The 21,048-nt window shown below is 42.7% G+C and overlaps 1 protein-coding gene across 3 annotated transcripts in view; it reads left to right on the top strand.

Moving 5' to 3' along the window:
• The first annotated feature begins 5,490 nt into the window (after positions 1-5,490).
• The window catches only part of LOC106610163 (WD repeat-containing protein 17), a 31,196-nt gene continuing 15,638 nt past the window's right edge, over positions 5,491-21,048 (top strand). For 2 of the 3 annotated variants that reach the window (XM_045722711.1, XM_014209341.2), the window contains exons 1-4: positions 5,492-5,693; positions 19,236-19,364; positions 19,660-19,843; positions 20,630-20,860. In XM_045722711.1, coding sequence (XP_045578667.1) covers positions 19,242-19,364; positions 19,660-19,843; positions 20,630-20,860 — 538 coding nt within the window. In that variant the 5' untranslated portion in view covers positions 5,492-5,693; positions 19,236-19,241. Of the gene's footprint in view, positions 5,694-19,235; positions 19,365-19,659; positions 19,844-20,629; positions 20,861-21,048 lie in introns of all 3 variants that reach the window. The other variant, XM_045722710.1, reaches the window with a different exon arrangement.

Raw genomic sequence — 21,048 nt, 5'->3', positions numbered from 1 at the left:
ACCGGTGGAAATCTGTCCTTTGGTCTGATGAGTCCAAATTTAAGATTTTTGCTTCCAACTGCCATGTGTTTGTGAGACGCAGAGTAGGTGAACGGACAATCTCTGCATTTGTGGTTCCCACCATGAAGCATGGAGGAGGAGGTGTGATTGTGTGGGGATGCTTTGCTGGTGACACTGTCTATGATATATTTAGAATTCAAGGCACACAAAACCAGAATGGCTACCGCAGCATTCTGCAGCGATATGCCATCCCATCTGGTTTGCGCTTAGTGGGATTGTCATTTGTTTTTCAACAGGACAAAGACCCAACACACCTCCATGCTGTGTAAGGGCTATTTGACCAAGAAGGGGAGTGATGGAGTGCTGCATCAGATGACCTGGCCATCACAATCACCCAACCTCAACCCAGTTGAGATGGTTTGGGATGAGTTAGAGCACAGAGTGAAGGAAAAGCAGCCAACAAGTGCTCAGCATATGTGGGAACTACTTCAAGACTGTTGGAAAAGCTTTCCAGGTGAAGCTGGTTGAGAGAATGCCAAGACTGTGCAGGAAGTACCAGTGATGCGCACAATATGGAAGTGGCCAGATGAAGCGGATGCTAAACTACAGGACTGTTTCACTAGCACAGACTGGAATATATTCTGGGATTCTTATGATGGCGTTGAGGAGTTTACCACATCAGTCGCCGACTTCATTAATAAGTGCATCGATGACATTGTCCCCACAGTGACCGTACTTACATATCCCAACCAGAAGCCATGGATTACAGGCAACATCCGGACTGAGCTAAAAGCTAGAGCTGCCGCTTACAAGGAGCAGGATGACACAACGGTGGTAGGCCTGATCACCGACGATGACGAGACAGCCTATAGGGAGGAGGTCAGAGACCTGGCAGTGTGGTGCCAGGACAACAACCTGTCCCTCAACATCAGCCAGACAAAGGAGCTGATCATGGACTGCAGGAAACGGAGGGCTGAGCACTCTCCCATTCACATCGATAGGGCTGTAGTGGAGCAGGTTGAGAGCTTCAAGTTCTTCGGTGCCCACATCACTAAGGCTTTATCATGGTCCACACACACTAACATAGTCGTGAATAATGCATGACAACGCCTCTTCCCACGCAGGAGGCTGAAAAGATTTGGCATGGGCCCTCAGATCCTCAAAAAGTTCTACAGTTGCACCATTGATAGCATCTTGGCTGTACCAGGCAGATGAAGACACTAAAAATTGTCAGACTCCAGCCACCCAAGTCATGGACTCTCTCCTACCGCACGGCAAGTGGTACCGATGCACCAAGTCTGGAACCAACAGCCAACAGGACCCTGAACAGCTTCTACCCCCAAGCCATAACACTGATAAATAGTTAATAACCCTCTAAAGTCGATTGACGCACCGGTGCCTCAATCTAAGTAACATAATAAAAAAATCCTCGTAACAATCTGTCAGTTTAGTGGTTCTCAATCCACTGCGTCCGCCGATGTCGCACTTCCGCTTCTGCGGTGAAAGGTGGCAGAGCTAAATTGGTCTTCTCACGAAAACGTCTGTAGCGGCTAAATGGTTTGACCTACACACTATTATGACCACTCTATGGAAAGGGGAGACTCTCACAAACGCGATGGTGTTCTCCGTGTCGCTCGTCTAAAGTGTCACTCGTCTAAAGGTAACCGGTACCGGTTTTAAAAAATATATGGAAGTATGAAGGTAGTTTTGTTACTACCCAAAAAAGGTGTTCTTGCTTTCTCAAGGGACGCCGTTTAACCGGCTGTCACAATCTCCTTATAATCAGCACGAACCCCTCGGGATGTACCCCGACATGCACTGCCAGCTGTGGTGTTTTATTACCATTACCACACCAACCTGGAAAAGGCCAAGGAACCAGTGAGAGACAGGCAGCAATCCAAACTGGTCCCTCCCCTGCCTCGTTTCACCTCAGTAGAAAAGTGTAAGTAAATTACACTATGAAAAAAAAAAAGTACAAAAAAAAAGCATGAAATGAAATGTATGCATTCACTACTGTAAGTCGCTCTGGGTAAGAGCGTCTGCTAAATGACTAAAATGTAAAATGTAAAATGTAAAGTATGTTTAAAAAATATATATTTCCCGAGGTTTCATATATCTTCTAGATAAAGGACAAACACTGTAAAAGCTTGTTTCTACTGATTTATTTTTTTGTCTTTGTTTTGCAATTTACTAATGTGCTATTCAATGTGTTTTTCTGGGCTATAGTAGTAAAGGCCAAATTCAATATTTTATAAAAGTATTGTTTTATATATATTTGTAATACCTAAAAGGGTCATAACATTCTAAATAGCTAAATTATCCATAGTACGACCCCCCCCCCACCCCCTGACCCTTTTTGCACAAATGTTTTTTCACTCATCGCATATGCTGCTGCTACTGTTTAACATCTGTCACTTTATTCCTAGTTATATGTACTTATCTAGTTCAATTTCCTGGGACCCTGTGTATATTGCCAATCCAGTAAACCAAATTGGTTCTGTGAAGCTTCCCAGAACGTTCGTTAGGGCGCGGCAAATGTTCTCACAACACAAAAACTGACCAGTCGTGGTGATGATTTAGAATATTTGTATAAAACATTCACCTAGTGTTGAAAGAACGTTCATAGAACACATTTAATCATCTGTTCTTTAAATGTTTCCAGAATGTTTTATTAAGTTGTGGGAAGAGAACAATATAGGGACATCATGTCACGTCCTGACCAGCAGAGGGAGTAATTGTATTAGTATTTGGTCAGGACGTGGCAGAAGGGTATTTGTTTTGTATGGTTTAGGTTGAGTGTGAATATTGTAGGGGTGTTTGATTTATTATTTCCGGGTTTTGGTTTATGTTCTATGTTTTGTATTTCTAGGTTCATTCTAGTTCTTTGTATTTCTATGTCTAGGTAATTGGGTGTTGGACTCTCAATGGGAGGCAGGTGTTTTTAGTTGCCTCTGATTGAGAGTCCTATATATAGGTATGTGTTTTGTTTGTAGTTTGTGGGTAGTTGTATTTCGCACTGCTGTGAGTATTAGCCTGTGAAACTGCCGGTCTGTCGTTCTTGTTTTTCTGTGTTCACATTTAGTTAATAAAATATAATGATGAACATGCAACCCGCTGCGCTTTGGTCCTCTCTACCCAACGACAACCGTTACACATCACAAGAGATATGTTCCCGAAACACAAAAACGGTCCTGTTGTGCGGATGATTCTACAAAGTTTTTTTAGGGTGCAAAAAAACACCTGATTTTACAAGAATGTTCCCATAAGACATTTAAGCTGTTTTTTAAAAAGGTTCCCAGAATATTTAATTAAGTTGTGGGAATAGTGTGGTGGGAACATTGTGGAGACATCACAAAAGACATGTTCCCAAAACACTAAAACTATCCAGTTATACAATATTTATTTTAGGGTGCAAAAAACATTCGCCTGATATTACAAGAACGTTCCCAGAACACATGTAGTATTTTCTTTGAAGGTTCCCAGAATGTTGCATTAGGTTGTGGAACCAGTCTGGTGCGAACATTGTGGGGAAATATTTTATTCAAACATATACATTTTGGGGGAGTGCTCTGGGGTGGTTGTTATAGGTGTTGTGCACAACATTTTTTGTGAACGTTAGAACATTGCAGGGATATTTCATCTAAAACATTTTTATAAATAAATAGATTTTATCAGAAACATTCTCAGAATGTTTTTGGGATGTTATCAGCCTAGACCTTAGCTGCTTTTAGCAACGCTAGTATACATTAAACTTGGGTCTGTTGTAGACCCATGCAGTTTCTCTCCACTTACCTCATGCACGTGCACCATACTTGCACAAGAAAAGCAAGAACTTGTGGGGTACTTTAATTTTGACATGAGGGAAGCAGAGAGGAACTGCTTGGTTTGTTTTTTCACTGTGGTCTTGGTTATTTACTTGGTTATGAGGTTGAAGGTGGTATTGTCAAGGGAAGGGATAGCCAGTTGCCTTGTGCATTTACACATTCTGCATTCGTGGAGATGGGCTGTGCTGCTTTGAGCTGCAGTGGATTCATGTTTAACTGTTTATTTATCTTCAAAGGTTAATTCAGCTATGTCTGTGACTCAATTTCCTTTTTTGGTGTCATGTAGAGTTGTGTCTTTTAATATTTTCTCCACTGTAGCCTAAACATGGACATTGGACAACCTGCACCACTCCCTCGCTGTAAATAAACCATTCAGCACTTGAAGACCTGGTTACAAGTCATGCCTTCCTACATCTCCCTTGGCTACTATGGTTCTGCTATTTTACACTATTATTTGCATAACATAATAATAGTAATAATTTATAGCCCCCCTCTCTCTCGCTCTCTTTTGCGCTCTCTCCCTTTCTCTCTCTCTCACACACACACACACACACACACACACACACACACACACACACACACACACACACACACACACACACACACACACACATACATATACACACCCACCCCTTCCTGTGGTTGTTGTTTATCAATTTTAGGGGAAATGACGTCTCTATCTAGTCCTTCCATAGGCACGTATATTGAATGATGTGGTGCTGCATGTGAATTGCTTTCCTGTTATTGGCTACTCTCCTGATGCGAATAGCATATTTATGTACACAAATATTATAGCTGAAAAAGATATTATATACTGAATTACTTATACTGAAATTATAATTTGGTGTCGGATTCCATCAATATTTCTTTACATTATAAATGTAGCTTTTTGGGCTTTAGAATTGGCAACATTGCACCTGTGCACAAGTCATGTCAATCTATTTCAGTCATTTCTGATCCGTCAGCCTTCCCCTGTCGTGTAAATTCACACACTCACATTGCTTTCATTCTTTCACTGCTGTTACTAAACAGACAGTTTCCCTCCTAGTCGCCTCAAAAACAGATGTTTTAGCCAGAGTAGTGCTGCCATCTTCTGGTCATTCCGTGGTAGGACACATGTATCGTTCATCATAATTGGGAGTCGCACTCAATATTGTTTTTCCGTTTGGTGCATTCAGCTAGGTGCGCATTATACACCCCTCCTCTTTTTACTCACAAATGCAGGCGCATTGTTTACCAATTTATTATTCGTTTTTAATCTGATTGATTCACAAAGCAATGTGGTAATGTATAGGCTATCATCAGCTTTGAATTACCCAAATATCTATTCATATAACGTCTATTTATCCAGTCAATCAATTCCCACCGATTTTCTTAAATTATACATGACTTATACTATTACATAAGACGATCATGATAGGGAACACCAAAACTAAATGTATTGTAGCCAATGTAGGCTATACCCATTATCATTACACACAGTGCTTGGAATTACGAATTAGAATACGTGAGTATTTCGAACCCTCTAACAACGGAATAGAAAATGATCGAGTTCTTTTGGTTGGACTACAATCTGGCGAAGCCTGTCTATGGCGGCTAGGCACCGCCTACTGGTCAAGATGACTCTAAATAAACCACTGATATGCCTTTAACCGTGAAACTGACGCCTGGTATCTTTGATTGCCAGGCTAAACAACCAATGGATGTCTAGAAAGCAACAGCGTGACTAACACAGTCCGCTGAGGTAGCCAATCGTTGCAGCCGCAGCAAAGCCTATTTGAGCCTAGTACGTCCTCTAACTCTCCGACAGTTTGTGTCTGAGCAGCGATTTCAGCACCTCTTCGCTGTCTTCTGACAGCATCACCGAAGGTAAGAAGACTCAATAATGGCACTTTCTTATTCCACTTTGAATGATTTTAAAACGTCCCTTAGATATTCAGGAACTCAGACAGATAAAGTGTAGTATTTTAAACATCCTTTGTGGTTTAATTAGCTCATAAATACATAACCATGTGGGGGTTATCAGGCTGATCGTATTGAATAGACTGGAGTGGAGTCGCCGACGCACCCTTAGATACTGTGGAAACTCGCTGGAACTCTGGGTCCACAACCCATATGTCAACACATTGTGTCATGTATGCAGGATAAACTTGCTTGTAACTTACACATTGCGCGGGTCATGCTCTTGAACAGAGTGGGTATTGCAATGTAGCTGCAGCTTATGCTACTATGATAGGGGGTAGGATAAACTAAGCAAGCGCTAAGTAGCCTAGTCCACCTGGTATGTTACAGTAAATCTGGGACAAGAGTGGCAGCATGCAGAGTTTACTCAAAAAGTATATTTATTCTACACATACGCATGTGAATCATTACATTGGTGGTTTTAGCTTGAATGCTATTACTGCAGATGAGTTTGATCCACCAGACAGCAGTGCTAACGTACTGTTGCCTAGTGTTTCATGTAAGTAAAAGCCTACCACTGCCAACGACATGCTGATGTGTTGAATGGCGAGTGCAAACAATCCTCATGTTTACCTGTGTTTTATGTTATCACACGTTGCTCTGCGTTTTGCATTGGCGCCTTGCATGCAGTGGAACACTGCGTTCCCAGGTGAATTCTCTCTGTCTCCCCACACTGACAGCCAGCAGTGGCATACTCAGGGGTCTCTATTAAACATTTCACATTGTAGTCATTTAGCAGACGCTCTGATCCAGAGCGACTTACAGTCAAGTGCATTCATCTTAGCATAGCAAGGTGGGACATCCACGTATCACTGGCATATTAACTCTGCCGTTACACAGTACACTGTCATCAACCACCTGTCAGCAAATCACCACGTCGATAAACATATCCTAAACGCTCAGCGTCAGTTAGAGGAGAGGAACGACGGAGACAGAATCCACTGAGGATACTGTAGCGAGTAACAGGTGTTTCGTTCTCACACATGAACTGACTGAATTCATTAAGACTAAGCTATTATTAGCTGCTAGTGGCTCTGCGTACTGTATCATAAAAGTACTGGAGAGGACAAGAGCAAATAGACGCCATACTGTCCTATATACAGTCCAGCATGATATTGGGGAACTAGGGTGAGAAGCGTTTAAACGTGTCTGTTGATATAACCTAGTTTTGAGTCTGCAGAGGTTGTGTCCATCTTAAAGTTACCCACAGGGTTCTTGATTGTCAACGTGACTGTGATTGTACAGGTGTGCAAAAGAGGATTTCGTCTTTGTTCATTTTTGTCAGGACTGGACGACATTATTTACAGGCTGATATACGTCACCTTTCACAGTACTGGCACTGTATTTATAAACTGTTGGCCAATCGAGAGCTTGGGACTTTAAGGGTCTACCTGCATTTTTGACAAAATTGAGTTATTGACATAGCCTTATTCTGTTCAATGTATTCCCACTGCTTCACTTTTCCTAAGGAAGTTCAGGAGTAACAATGTGCTTAACAAGTCACATAATAAGTTGCATGGACTCACTCTGTGTGAAATAATAGTGTTTAACAAGATTTTTGAATGACTACCTCGTCTCTGTACCCCACACATACAATAATCTGTGTAAGGTTCCTCAGTCGAGCAGTGAATTTCAAACACAGATTCAACCACAAAGACCAGGGAGGTTTTCCAATGCCTTGAAAATAAGGGCACCTATTGGTAAAATTTAAAAAAGCAGACATTGAAAATACCTTTGAACATGGTGAAGTTATTAATTACACTTTGAAGGTATATCAATACACCCAGTCACTACAAAGATACAGGCGTCCTTCCTAACTCAGTTGCCGGAGAGGAAGGAAACCGCTCAGGAATTTCACCATGAGGCCAATGGTGACTTTAAACAGTTACAGTGTTTAATGGCTGTGATAGGAGAAAACTGAGGATGGATCAACAAAATTGTAGTTACTCCACAATACTAACCTAAATGACAGAGTGAAAAGAAGGAAGCCTTTACAGAATAAAACATTATCTAAAACATGCATCCTGTTGCAATAATGCACTAAAGTAAAACAGAAAAAAAATTGGGCAAAGAAATGTTACTTTATGCCCTGAATACAAAGTGTTATGTTTGGGGCAAATTCAACACAACACATCACTGAGTATTACGCTTCATATTTTCAAGCATGGTGGTGGCTGCATCATGTTATGGGTCTGCTTGTCATCGGCAAAGACTAGGACGTTTTTTGGGATAAAAATAAATGTAATAGATCTAAGCGCAGGCAAAATCCTAGAGAAAAACCTGGTTCAGTCTGCTTTCCACCAGACACTGGGAGACAAATTTAACTTTCAGCAGGACACTAATCTAGAACACAAGGCCAAATATACACTGGAGTTGCTTACCAAGAATTGTCAATAAATTTACAAAATATATAAAAACATGTTTTCATTTTGTAATCATGGGGTATTGTCTGTAGAAGGGTGAGGAAAAAAAATATTTTATCAATTTTGATTTCAGGCTGCAACAGAACAAAATGTGGAATAAGTCATGCGGTATACCCTAATTCATGTTGTGAGGTTCGAAAGAATACCATATAAAAATTGCTGACACCATTCAAACCAATGAGGGTCCTGAACTTAAAGCCAATTATCTCAGATCCATCTTGTTGCAGATAGAACCTTATCGTCCCAAGCTCTCCAAATGTAGATTTAGCATATTGTTTTGTTGCACAGTATGTTGTAGCCTACCTATCACATGAGAATACCTCAGTTCAGATGCTGGCCTATTCTTCCATGTGTCAGATGAGTTAATCTCTGTTTCTAACTGGATGTGTCTCAACTAAACTAATGATAGCACGGCGTTATGGAAAGCCTAATGATGGAGGATATTGTGGTGAACCATCTGCATTATTAACAGTTAGATTGGGGATACAGTGTCCCTCTGGTTTCATTTCGGTAGCTCTTATAAACCATTCCCACAGGTCAACACCATGGTCCTAGGAGGTGTTTGGTTTCCACTATGCATATTTCCGTAGGTCCACACACAACACAGATCTGACACCACACAACGTGAATGGCGTTCTCAGGTGGAAATAGTCAAACACTCACACACACACACACAACCATAAATAAATAATTAAATCTATTCAACTCAATCCATAGCACTCTAAGGTCAGGGGTCAGGGAGAAGAGAGAGGAAAGAGTGTGGGTAATCATCCTACTGACTGACATCCTACGCACGACTTAGGTTCTTACTAGATCGTAGTGTGTTAGAGTGAGAGAATGGCTCCTGTAGCCTGTAGGCTAGGGTTGAGTCTCAAATGGCACCCTATTCCCTATGCAGTGTACTTTTTGTTGCCATAGGACTTTAGTCAAAAGTAGTGCACTACATAGGGAAAAGGGTTCTATTTGTGACACAGGTTAGTTGATGTCAGGTGGCATTGAGTGTACCGTGAGCACAGGACCAGACTTCAGCCAATAGGAAATCAGACTTAGTTCAGTATCCTCTGCAAGTCACTTTCACTGTCAATCATGCTGATCCCCTTAGGGCACAGAGGAGTGTGTGTGTGTGTGTGTGTGTGTGTGTGTGTGTGTGTGTGTGTGTGTGTGTGTGTGTGTGTGTGTGTGTGTGTGTGTGTGTGTGTTGTGTGTGTGGATGGCAACTACGTAGACCTAGTCCTGTTCCACTCTCATGCAGCCACAACACTGCGAAATATCAATTATGTAGCGTATGGAATTGGAAACTGGACTTTTAAGGCTGTATATTAACATGTTGAATTAAAACATTACGGCTGTTTGTTGCTTCTTTAAAAAGGATCATGGACTTAGTGTCCATTTTTGTCCAGCAGTCATTTCTTATAAATGGTTTTCATTTCTTTGAAATGCTTTGAATCTATACATAGCCTTACATGTAGCTTAGTACTTGATGAAAGAGGTCATTTCCATGTAAAACGATCGATGAGTACCAGGATGTGACGTTCATAGGAGCATATCAAACTGGATGTCAAATAAAAGATAAGAGTCTATTTTTATTTATTTAAGGCATATATAAATCTTTCAACCATTTTACATCCTAACAATTGGGAATAAGCAAAGATTTTGATTTCTGGTCTAACAGATGGAAAAGGGGTTTTAAAAAACATGTACCAGGAAAAAGTCTTAAAAGTTAAATAATATCAACACTTATATTTCGTTTTGGAGAAATGTTTCTGCATTCTGTAAGTTTAAGAAACACTGCCTTGTGACTTGAAATTCCGGTCCCAAAAACTGACGTTTTCTAATTTCTCTCCCTGATGAGGAGGGGGGATAAGGAAAGTTCACAGAAGTAACAAGTAAAGGTAGACCTACCAATTAGTTATAGTTTTATATGCATTATCAAGTGAATAAAACTCTAAATTCTGTTACCAAATCAGTAACGGAATTTCCAAAAAATCACTAACGGGATTTTTGGAATTAATTTGGCTACAATCGAAAATCATAGTTGTCACAAACCACAATTGGTTTCACAAATTTGGACAGCACAGTACAGTAGAGTACAGTACAGTACAGTACAGTACGCAGTAGAGTACAGTACAGTAGAGTAAAGAAAAGTACAGTACACAGTAGAGTACAGTACAGTAGAGTAAAGAAAAGTACATTTCAGTACAGTACAGTACACAGTAGAGTACAGTACAGTAGAGTAAAGAAAAGTACAGTTTAGTACAGTACACAGTAGAGTACAGTAAACAGTAGAGCACACTAGAGTTGAGTACACTATAATGTAAAGTACTGTAGTGTACTGAACTATACTCTACTGTGCTGTACTGTACTGAACTCTGCTCTACTCTACTGTACTGAACTCTGCTCTACTCTACTGTACTGAACTCTGCTCTACTCTACTGTACTGAACTCTGCTCTACTCTACTGTACTGAACTCTACTCTACTCTACTGTACTGAACTCTGCTCTACTCTACTGTACTGAACTCTGCTCTACTCTACTGTACTGAACTCTACTCTACTCTACTGTACTGAACTCTGCTCTACTCTACTGTACTGAACTCTACTCTACTCTACTGTACTGAACTCTACTCTACTCTACTGTACTGAACTCTACTCTACTCTACTGTACTGAACTCTACGCTACTGAGCTCTTCTGTGCTGTACTTCAATGTTCAAACTTGTGAAACATAGACGTCTATGATTGATCCGGTCCAGACCAACCAAATGTTGCCTTGTTTGGGGCCAGAGCTCATTAAAGTAATAGTGTGTAGAATAATACCCAAATATGTGGAGGAGGATATTGCGTATTGCTACCTTTGTGTACCTGGTTAGGATACATCACCATGAAGAGAATGACGTTCATATCCATAATTATGTACTTCTGTATAGTACAGATCATGGACACATGATGAAATTCCGTTCCTGCAATTCCGTTACCGATTGTAAATCCACTTCACTTACTGTAGTTCAATACCAAAATATAATTTTTCAAAGTTAAGGAGTCATGTCATAGCTGACACTCCATTATTTCTGCAGACATCTTTGAATCTTAATTCAGAGCAGATATTTAAAATCGTTTTTGGAAAACGTGGTCACTTCTGTTACTAAACTTTGCATCTCCACAGTTCTTCCAGTAACTGTGTTTTAGTAAAATCTTCAGTGTAACTTGTTAAAAGTAGTCCTTGTGCATAGAGTTGTATGGTTTGTTCGACTTTTACGTCAATGTTTTTTGTTTGGCATACATTTTAAAGTGAAAAATCTCATTCTCAGCGCAATTCCGTTACCGTGGAATTGCCCAAGAGCAACACTTTTCATGGATTATTGTCTGTTTCATCGCACAACTTTGATTGTCTCTTGTTTTTCCATAGAAAGAGATTTCCATAAACACTATATTGGAAAACACTTCTGGTGTGTATTGGAAAACACTTCTGGTGTGTGTTGGAAAACACTTCTGGTGTGTATTGGAAAACACTTCTGGTGTGTATTGGAAAACACTTCTGGTGTGTGTTGGAAAACACTTCTGGTGTGTGTTGGAAAACACTTCTGGTGTGTGTTGGAAAACACTTCTGGTGTGTGTGTTGTCAGTGTGTACATCCTTCATTAAATACAACCTATATTTATGTTTATTTATTTTCCCTTTTGTACTTTAGCTATTTGCACATTGTTAAAACACTAAACGTAGCTATAATATGACATTTTAAAAGTCTCTATTCCTTTGAAACTTTGGTTAACTGTTCATTTTTTAATTGTTAATTTCACTTTTGTTTATTATCTATTTTTCCCATGCCAATAAAGCCCTTTGAATTGAGAGAGAGACTCATTACACTAAAAACACCGCATTAACCCCCCATAAAAACACATTGCGTGCTACCCAAACCTTACACAGTACAACACCGTTGTCACGTTCGTTGGAATAATGATCGGACCAAGGTGCAGCGTGAGTAGCGTTCCACATCTTTAATGTAAAGTGAAACTAAGCAACATACAAAAACAATAAAGAATAAACGAAATGTGACGACACATAAACAATATCCCATAACCCACAGGTGAAAAAAAATGCTACTCAAGTATGATCCCCAATTAGAGACAACAATAGCCAGCTGCCTCTAATTGGGAGTCACACCAAAACACCAACATAGAAAAAACAACTGACCTACTCTACCATAGGCTTTTCTGTCAGGACGTGACAACAGTACAATACAATTCACAATCCAGCACCACATTACAAATATACATCCAACCCCTCCTATCCTGCTGTACAGTCAGCCCCCTTGACCCCCCATACCTCCTGAAACATCTCCACACTGTTAATCATTTTATAGAACTCTAAGGCAGAGAGAGAGAGACGGAGAGAGAGAGAGAGAGAGAGAGAGAGAGAGAGAGAAAGAGATATATAGAGAGAGTTTTTATTCTTGTCATCATTTGTTTGGGTAATGTAAATTCCATTACATTTCATGCCAATTAGACCTAATCTTCCTGAAATCAATTCAATTAAATTCCCAGAGTTAGAAGGAAAGGGGGGACTCTACGACAAAGTGGCGAGAGAGGCAGCATATGACTGGCATTTGTAGATCGTGCTGCTGCAAGGTTGCAAAAACCTCTGGTCCTTTGGTGGCTAATTAAACCGTACGGCTGTTCTTCCCTTGGCAGTAAGGCAACGTGGCTGCAGCGATATCGAGCCTTTGAAAACATCCCCAGCTTTCATGTGCAGAGCTGATACAGGCCTAGGAGTCTGAATAATATTACCCAGTGAACATGACCGCGGTCTTGCATTTTGTATTTCAGTCGTCTTCAAAAACATTTGAATTCACTTGGTTGTCGTGAGGAATTTTAATTCATTAGAATTGTTGATCATACATGCCAGGCGTCATACCAGAGAATGAGGGGTCCAAGAAAAGGATAGAACGTTGTAAAACTCTTTATTAGGTTGTGGACTGGTTCTTCCTGCTTCTCCTCTCCTTGGATTGTCCTTGACCTCTGTGACCAGTAACAAACCAACACCGCTTCTGCTTCCAGCAAGTAGTCCTGCAGGACACGTCTCGTCAAGTGATTGGTGTAGCAGTCTGACTGGCTGTAGCTGTAGTGTTTACACTGTAGCTTAATGGAAAGTGCATTGTCAGGCAACTAGACAGAAAAAGCTGCTTTGTGGAAAAGAAGAGGACTTGGTGTCATTAGTCTATACTTAAGCAATAAGGCCCGAGGAGGTGCGTTATATGGCCAATATAGCACGGCTAAGGGCTGTTCATATGCACGACGGAATGTAGTGCCTGGACACAGCCCATTCATTGGCCATATACCACAATACCTTATTGCTATTATAACTGGTTACCAATGTAATTAGACCAGTAAATAATATTTTTTGTCATACTGTGGTATACTGTCTGATATACCACAGCTTTCAGCCAATCAGCATTCAGGGCTCAAACCACCCGTTTTCTAGTTATGATTTTATCATTCGTACTCTGAATGGATGGCTTTACTCTTTCAGCAAGGATGAGCAACTTACACCTCTCTTTCTCACTCACACTCTCTGTCTGTTCTCCCTCTCCCCACCTCTCCCCCATCTCTCTTTTCTCTCCCTCAAGTAGTGTTCAGTGCTACTTCAGTTGAACAGCCTTCCTGAGTCTGTCTCCATCGCCTAGGTAACGCTGCACCAAGTTTCCCCTCTGTCTCTCACTCCCGCAGCCGAGGGTGCTGGGATGTGAGTCCGATCACAGACATAGTCGTGGCATCACCGAACAAACCCACCTACACATCCATCCACCTCTCCTCCACCCATGTCCACCACATGACACACTTAGAATAATACATATACCATTAAGTGACATTACAGTCATGCATACATACATACATGTTTTTTTAACATATGGGTGGTCCGGGGAATCAAAACCACTATCATGGCGTTGCAAGCACTATGCTCTACCAACTGAGCTACCACTTGACTCTGCAGCTAATCCATTCATTCATTAGTTGAAGGTGCATTTGTCATTATACATTATACATTATAATCATTTAGCTGACGCTCTTATCCAGAGCGACTTACAGTAGTGAGTGCATACATTTCTTTTTCATTCTCCTGCTAATTAGAGACTAGTGTGTCTCTAGTCATTACCGTATCTACTGTCCTGTCCACACACACACACACACACACACACACACACACACACACACACACACACACACACACACACACACACGCCACAGGAGGTTGGTGGCACCTGAATTGAGGAGGGCGGGCTTGTGGTAATGGCTGGAATGGTATCAAATAGAATAAACATGGGTTCTATGTGTTTGAAGCCATTCCATTTGCTCCGAACGCACACTCCCCTCACACACAAACTCTCTCTCTCTCTGTAACGCTTGTCATCTGTAGAAGAAGGGGACCAAAGCACAGCGGGGTGAGTGTTCATATTAATGATTTAATAATAAGAAACACTTCAAACAAACCAAGAACGACAGCCAACAGTTCTGTCAGGTCACAAAATGTACAAAACAGAAAACAACTACCCACAAACCCCAAAGGAAAACAGGCTGCCTAAGTATGACTTCCAATCAGCGACAACGATGTACAGCTGTCCCTGATTGAGAGCCATACCAGGCCAAAACAAAGAAATACAAAGCATAGAAAAAAGGACATAGAATGCCCACCCAAATCACACCCTGACCAAACCTAAATAGAGATAAAAAAGGCTCTCTCAGGTCAGGGCGTGACACTCTCTCTCTCTCTCTCTCTCTCTCTCTCTCTCTCTCTCTCTCTCTCTCTCTCTCTCTCTCTCTCTCTCTCTTTCTCTCTCTCTGTAAAATATCATACAAGGACCCTCCAAGCCCCCTCAACCAACCTCAGATCCTCAGATGAGTTTAGAGACCAATCCCATGCTCAAAGTCAGGAATATCTGTATCTCCAGCATCCTGTCTTTTGCCACCATCATTGTCATGCAGATTGAGGCTTTATAATAGAGATTGCTAGCCTCTCTAGACCCAGTGAGGGATCTCTCCACTGTGTCCTTATCACAGAGGCCATTACGCTGATTGCATTGTTACCATTATCTGACGGATGTAGAGAGCCAGCTACACAGGAGGCTGGACCTAGGGATGACAAGGGGGGAACGGTGGGTCCCTGCTAGAGGTTGTGCCGGGTTAGTTAGGTGGGTTGAGGTGTGGGGGAGGTGGACACTGGGTTGTACACTGAGTCAGAGAGAGAATGGAGGAAAACAACTAACATGACTGGGTGTGGGTGAGGTGTGCAGTCAGGGGGTTAGGCCGAGGAAGTGTGTGTTGTTTACGTGACGCTCCTGAGTGTGTGTAGGTACTTGTATGTTTGTGTGTGTATGCATTGTGCATAGGTGTGTATAGGTAGGGGATTTATCATCGTGGTACACGAGTAGGTTCACAGATGTGTGTGTGTGTGTGTGTGTGTGTGTGTGTGTGTGTGTGTGTGTGTGTTTGTGTGTGTGTAGGAGGGGGAGTTATAAGGCACGTCATTTTAATACAGGGTGCTGCTGTTGCCTGGCTACCGGCGGGGGCTGCACTTGTCTCCCACAGACACACACACACACAACTACGCTGCACCAGTCAATGAGTGCACACACACACATACACACACTCCTCCGTCTCTATCTCTGAGACGTACACACAAGGCTCCTCTCTCTTCACTCGCCGGCTCTGTCTTCGCTGTGACAACATCACCACACCTCAGCTCTGTAATCTTAGCTAGCTACCTTGCCTCTAACAGAGAGCCTTGTCAATCTGTTAGCTAGCTACCTTCCCTGTAACAGAGAGCCTTGTCAATCTGTTAGCTAGCTACCTTGCCTCTAACAGAGAGCCTTGTCAATCTGTTAGCTAGCTACCGTCCCTCTAATACCTTCCCTGTAACAGCGAGCCTTGTTAATCTTGCTTTGGAGAGACTAGAGGAGGAAGGGATCCTTCTGGAAAATGGACACAGACAATCTGGAGTGGTACACTAAGAACGATGCCGACGTGAAGGTAGGGAAAAGAGGGGAGGAGTAGATAGAACGAGGGGAGGAGAGAGAAGGGGAGGAGAGAGAAGGGGAGGAGTCAAGCTGTGTTTTGTCTATGTGTTTTGTCTGCATTTTGTCGATGTGTTTTGCCTATGTGTTTTGTCTCTGTGTTTTGTCTCTGTGTTTTGTCTACGTACGAGCTCTCGGGTTCTGTTATGTTCTGTTTCTGTCTGGTTTTTAGCATGAGACAGATTATGATCTACAGGACTTTAATGAGGACCAGTCAACCTTTTGACACAGGATCCGGTGAACTGTCACCTGTTATAAAGCGAAGGGCGCACGGGTAGACGGCATCCCAAGGTTTAAGAGTAGTGGAACTGGCACGAAAGTTGAGTGTACAACTTTCTGTCAGACAGGACACAATGTGTGCTTTCTGATGGTGTCAAGTCTACTTACCTCGATATTACTAAAGGTGTCCCACAGGGGTCAATTTTGGGACGTGTCCGCTTTACTATTTATATAAATAATATTGGTCTATCTGCAAAAACCTGTAACATTCATCTGTATGCAGATATCAGTGTTATGTACACTACTGCCGCTACGGCTGACCAGGCTATGTTGGAGCTGCAATCTGATTTTGTCGCCTTGCAGAAGGACCGTGTTGATTTAAAATCGGTACTTAGTGCCGGAAAAACTAAATGTATGCTGTTTTCTAATTCTCGTAGAAATATTTGATGGCTTACACATTTATGCATTGGATGGTTCTTTCATCGAGCAGGTTCTGGGCTTCTATAATTATCTGGGCTTTTGGATTGACAATAATTTAACGTTTAAAAAAACATATGGTGACACCGTTTATCGGAATGCAGCAGCAACTACTGTTAAACCTTTGGATGCCACAGCGCCCTTCTACCACAGCGCCCTTCACTTTATCACAGGTTCCAGTTTTACTACGCTTCACTGCATCCTGTATCAAAAGGTTGGCCGGTCCTCATTAGAGTCACCTAGATCACTTCATTACTCCCTTTTTGCTTACAAAGCCAGCATATTGAGCAGCAACCGTCCTGGTATAGGGACACCGATCCCGTATAGGTTCCGACCTACCAAACGTACTGTTCAAAATGTCAAATGTGCGACACCAAACCCGTTCACAGGGATGGTTAACTCTCAAGGTTCCACTAGTACTTATCAATCTAGGTAAATCCTCCTCTAGTTTTATCCTTCCCATTTTTGGAATAGCCTACAAAACTCACTACATGTACACCTTGACTCTCTGGCGCCTGTAGGGGCAGTTCAGGACTTTAATGTTCAATGAATCTGATGATAATTGAAACTGTTTGGATTTCATGTAAATAATTGTATTTGTGGCGTTTGAAGCTGCAGTGTTGATTCTGTAATTTGTAGTTTATTTTATTTGTATTGATCATTTTGAAATTGTTGCATTGTTGTCCTCAGGGCACCATGGCAAATGAGACTCTGGTCTCTATGGGTTCCCCTGAATAAACAACAGTTCAATACAGAGAGAGAGAGAGAGAGAGAGAGAGAGAGAGAGAGAGAGAGAGAGAGAGAGAGAGAGAGAGAGAGAGAGAGAGAGAGAGAGAGAGAGAGAGAGAGAGAGAGAGAGAGAGAGAGAGAGAGAGAGAGAGAGAGAGAGAGAGAGAGAGAGAGAGAGAGAGAGAGAGAGAGAGAGAGAGAGAGAGAGAGAGAGAGAGAGAGAGAGAGAGAGAGAGAGAGAGAGAGAGAGAGAGAGAGAGAGAGAGAGAGAGAGAGAGAGAGAGAGAGAGAGAGAGAGAGAGAGAGAGAGAGAGAGAGAGAGAGAGAGAGAGAGAGAGAGAGAGAGAGAGAGAGAGAGAGAGAGAGAGAGAGAGAGAGAGAGAGAGAGAGAGAGAGAGAGAGAGAGAGAGAGAGAGAGAGAGAGAGAGAGAGAGAGAGAGAGAGAGAGATTTCAAAGACCTCTCTGATGAGAGTAGGCTACCCATCCTGTTGGGGGAAGATGCAGAAAGCTGTTGGTTGGCAGCGCACTTCGTTGCTGCCTGCCATAAGATGAGGGACAGTGTCTGACAGACCAATCAACCTGCACATACACTCTACTGTATGCTTATTGTTGTTGTTCAATGTATGGTTATTTTGATCCTTGGTTATTGTTGTTACTGTTGTCCTGTTGACAATTTTGATTCTTATTATTTTAATATTGTAAATATCAAAAGTAAGCTTTGGCAATATGTACATTGTTACGTCATAGCAATAAAGCGAATTGAATTGAATTGAATTGAGAGAGAGAGAGAGACAGACAGACAGAGAGAGACAGGGAGAAACAGAGAGAGAGACAGACAGAGAGAGACAGGGAGAAACAGAGAGAGAAACCAGAGAGAGAGAGAGACAGAGAGAGAGAGAGAGAGAGAAACCAAGAGAGAGAGAGAGAGAGAGAGAGAGAGAGAGAGAGAGAGAGAGAGAGAGAGAGAGAGAGAGAGAGAGAGAGAGAGAGAGAGAGAGAGAGAGAGAGAGAGAGAGAGAGAGAGAGAGAGAGAGAGAGAGAGAGAGAGAGAGAGAGAGAGAGAGAGAGAGAGAGAGAGAGAGAGAGAGAGAGAGAGAGAGAGAGAGAGAGAGAGAGAGAGAGAGAGAGAGAGAGAGAGAGAGAGAGAGATGTAAATAGGGGGACTCTGACTGTCTCAAGGCTGTTGCTGTGTGCCTCTGTGTGATACCAACATACATGCTGGAGTTTTCACTGATTCATGTACAACATCTCTCCAATCTGTTTCGTTACAAAGTGACTGGCACTCCATGTGAAATGTCAAACTACGTTTGTTATCAGTATGCATTTAAGGCCACTGTGCTGCTATTGTGAGAATGGTCTATTACAGCTGAGCAGTAAGCCATTTCAATGTATTATCAGTTCTGAAATGCAAGACTGATGTACATGAGAATAGAACATGCTTTAGTCCTGAATGTATCCCTCAATCCATGAATGACAATCACAGAGCATTGCCTGTGTTCAGGTGTAGTCTCATCTCTTCCTCTTCTCTGTGTGTCGCAGATAAAGATGTCCCAGGTGAAACAGGTGGGCCTGCTGGCTGCCGGGTGCCAGCCCTGGAACAAAGATGTGTGTGCTGCCAGTGAAGACCGGTTCGCTTACTGTGCAACACTTGCTATATATGTCTACCAGGTAATTAGCTTGGCGAACATCAGTGTGTGTGTGTGTGTTTGTGTGCGTGTGCGTCTGTGTGCCAGTGCACGTGTGTGCGCGCATGCGCGTGTGTGCGGCCGCGCTGGCATGCGTGCGTCTCTCTTTGCGTGCGCTCGCTCACTTCCCTGTTGACAGGACATTCAAAAGAGATGTCTAATCTTCAAGTGATTTCTGTCATTGCCGTTTTCCTTGTCTATTGTTATCTATGCCACTCCATCTGTTTACATACGCAATACCAATGTGTTCCTGGTCGTTCCCACCTGCACCCACGCAGCTGGACCACAGATACAATGAGTTCAAGCTTCGAGCCATCATGTCAGAGCACAAGAAGACTATCACAGCCATATCGTGGTGCCCACACAACCCCGAGGTGTTCGCCAGCGCCAGCGCTGACAACCTGCTCATCATCTGGAACGTGGCAGAGCAGAAGATTGTGGCCAGGCTGGATAACACCAAAGGTACTGATGATGAACTATGCCCAGTGGAGGCAGATGTACAGGGGAGTGGGTCGGCCAGAGGTGGGTGTTCAGTAGGGAGAAAACGTTTTGAAACAGAGTGAAACAAGGTGGAGCGGAAAGCTGTGGCCAGACTAGATAACAGCAAATGTACTGAACTATAGAGACACATGGTCTGTATAACGCTAAAGATACTGGTTCTGATCAGTCATCAGAATGGAAATGAGGAATGACTGTGGACCAATGGTAAGGGAGTTTATCTGGGAGTGGGCTCCTCTTTAGACACTACTGATGGGAGACGTGTCAGAGAGGATAGAGAGAGTAGGTTGGGTTGCCTTGGGAGGGTGACTCAGTGTAGTGAAGTGTTTGTGTGCTTAGTAATGTCATTAGTACTGGCTATTGTTGCTGCTACACTGACTCCTATCAGGAGGGAGATGGCTGACGGCTGGGTGGTTTGGTGTTATTTGTTTTTCTAGGAGAGAGTGTGTGTGTGGGTGGATGGGGGGGGTGAATGTGTGTGTTTGGTTTTGTGTGTGTTTTCTTTGTGTGTGTGTGTGTGTTTTCTGTGTGTGTGTGTGTGTTTGCTGTGTGTTTGCTGTGTGTGTGTGTGTGTGTGTTTTCTGTGTGTGTGTGTGTTTGCTGTGTGTGTGTGTGTGTGTGTGTGTGTGTGTGTGTGTGTGTGTGTGTGTGTGTGTGTGTGTGTGTGTGTGTGTGTGTGTGTGTGTGTGTGTGTGTGTGTGTGTGTGTGTGTATCTAATGTGTCTCTAACCCTTGTGTACCATCAACCAGGCATCCCAGCGTCTCTGAGCTGGTGCTGGAACGCAGGTGACGGCGTGGCGTTTGTGTCCCACCGGGGCCCTCTCTACCTGTGGGCCATCAGCGGGCTGGACGCCGGCGTCACCATCCACAAGGAGGCACACAGCTTCCTGTCCGACATCTGTCTGTTCCGCTGGCACCCCGTCAAGAAGGGCAAGGTGGTGTTTGGACACACGGACGGGAGCCTCTCCATCTTCCAGCCAGGTAAGACTGAGGCTGCATCTCAATAGTCTATAGATAGTCTAGACTGAGGCTGCATCTCAATAGTCTATAGATAGTCTAGACTGAGGCTGCATCTCAATAGTCTATAGATAGTCTAGACTGTGGCTGCATCTCAATAGTCTATAGATAGTCTAGACTGAGGCTGCGTCCCAATAGTCTATAGATAGTCT

The sequence above is a fragment of the Salmo salar genome, chromosome ssa08 (assembly GCF_905237065.1).
Source record: "Salmo salar chromosome ssa08, Ssal_v3.1, whole genome shotgun sequence".
Classification (NCBI taxonomy): Eukaryota; Metazoa; Chordata; class Actinopteri; order Salmoniformes; family Salmonidae; genus Salmo; species Salmo salar.
The sequence above is the reverse complement of the archived record's forward strand: the minus strand, read 5'-3'. Positions and strand labels throughout refer to the sequence as shown.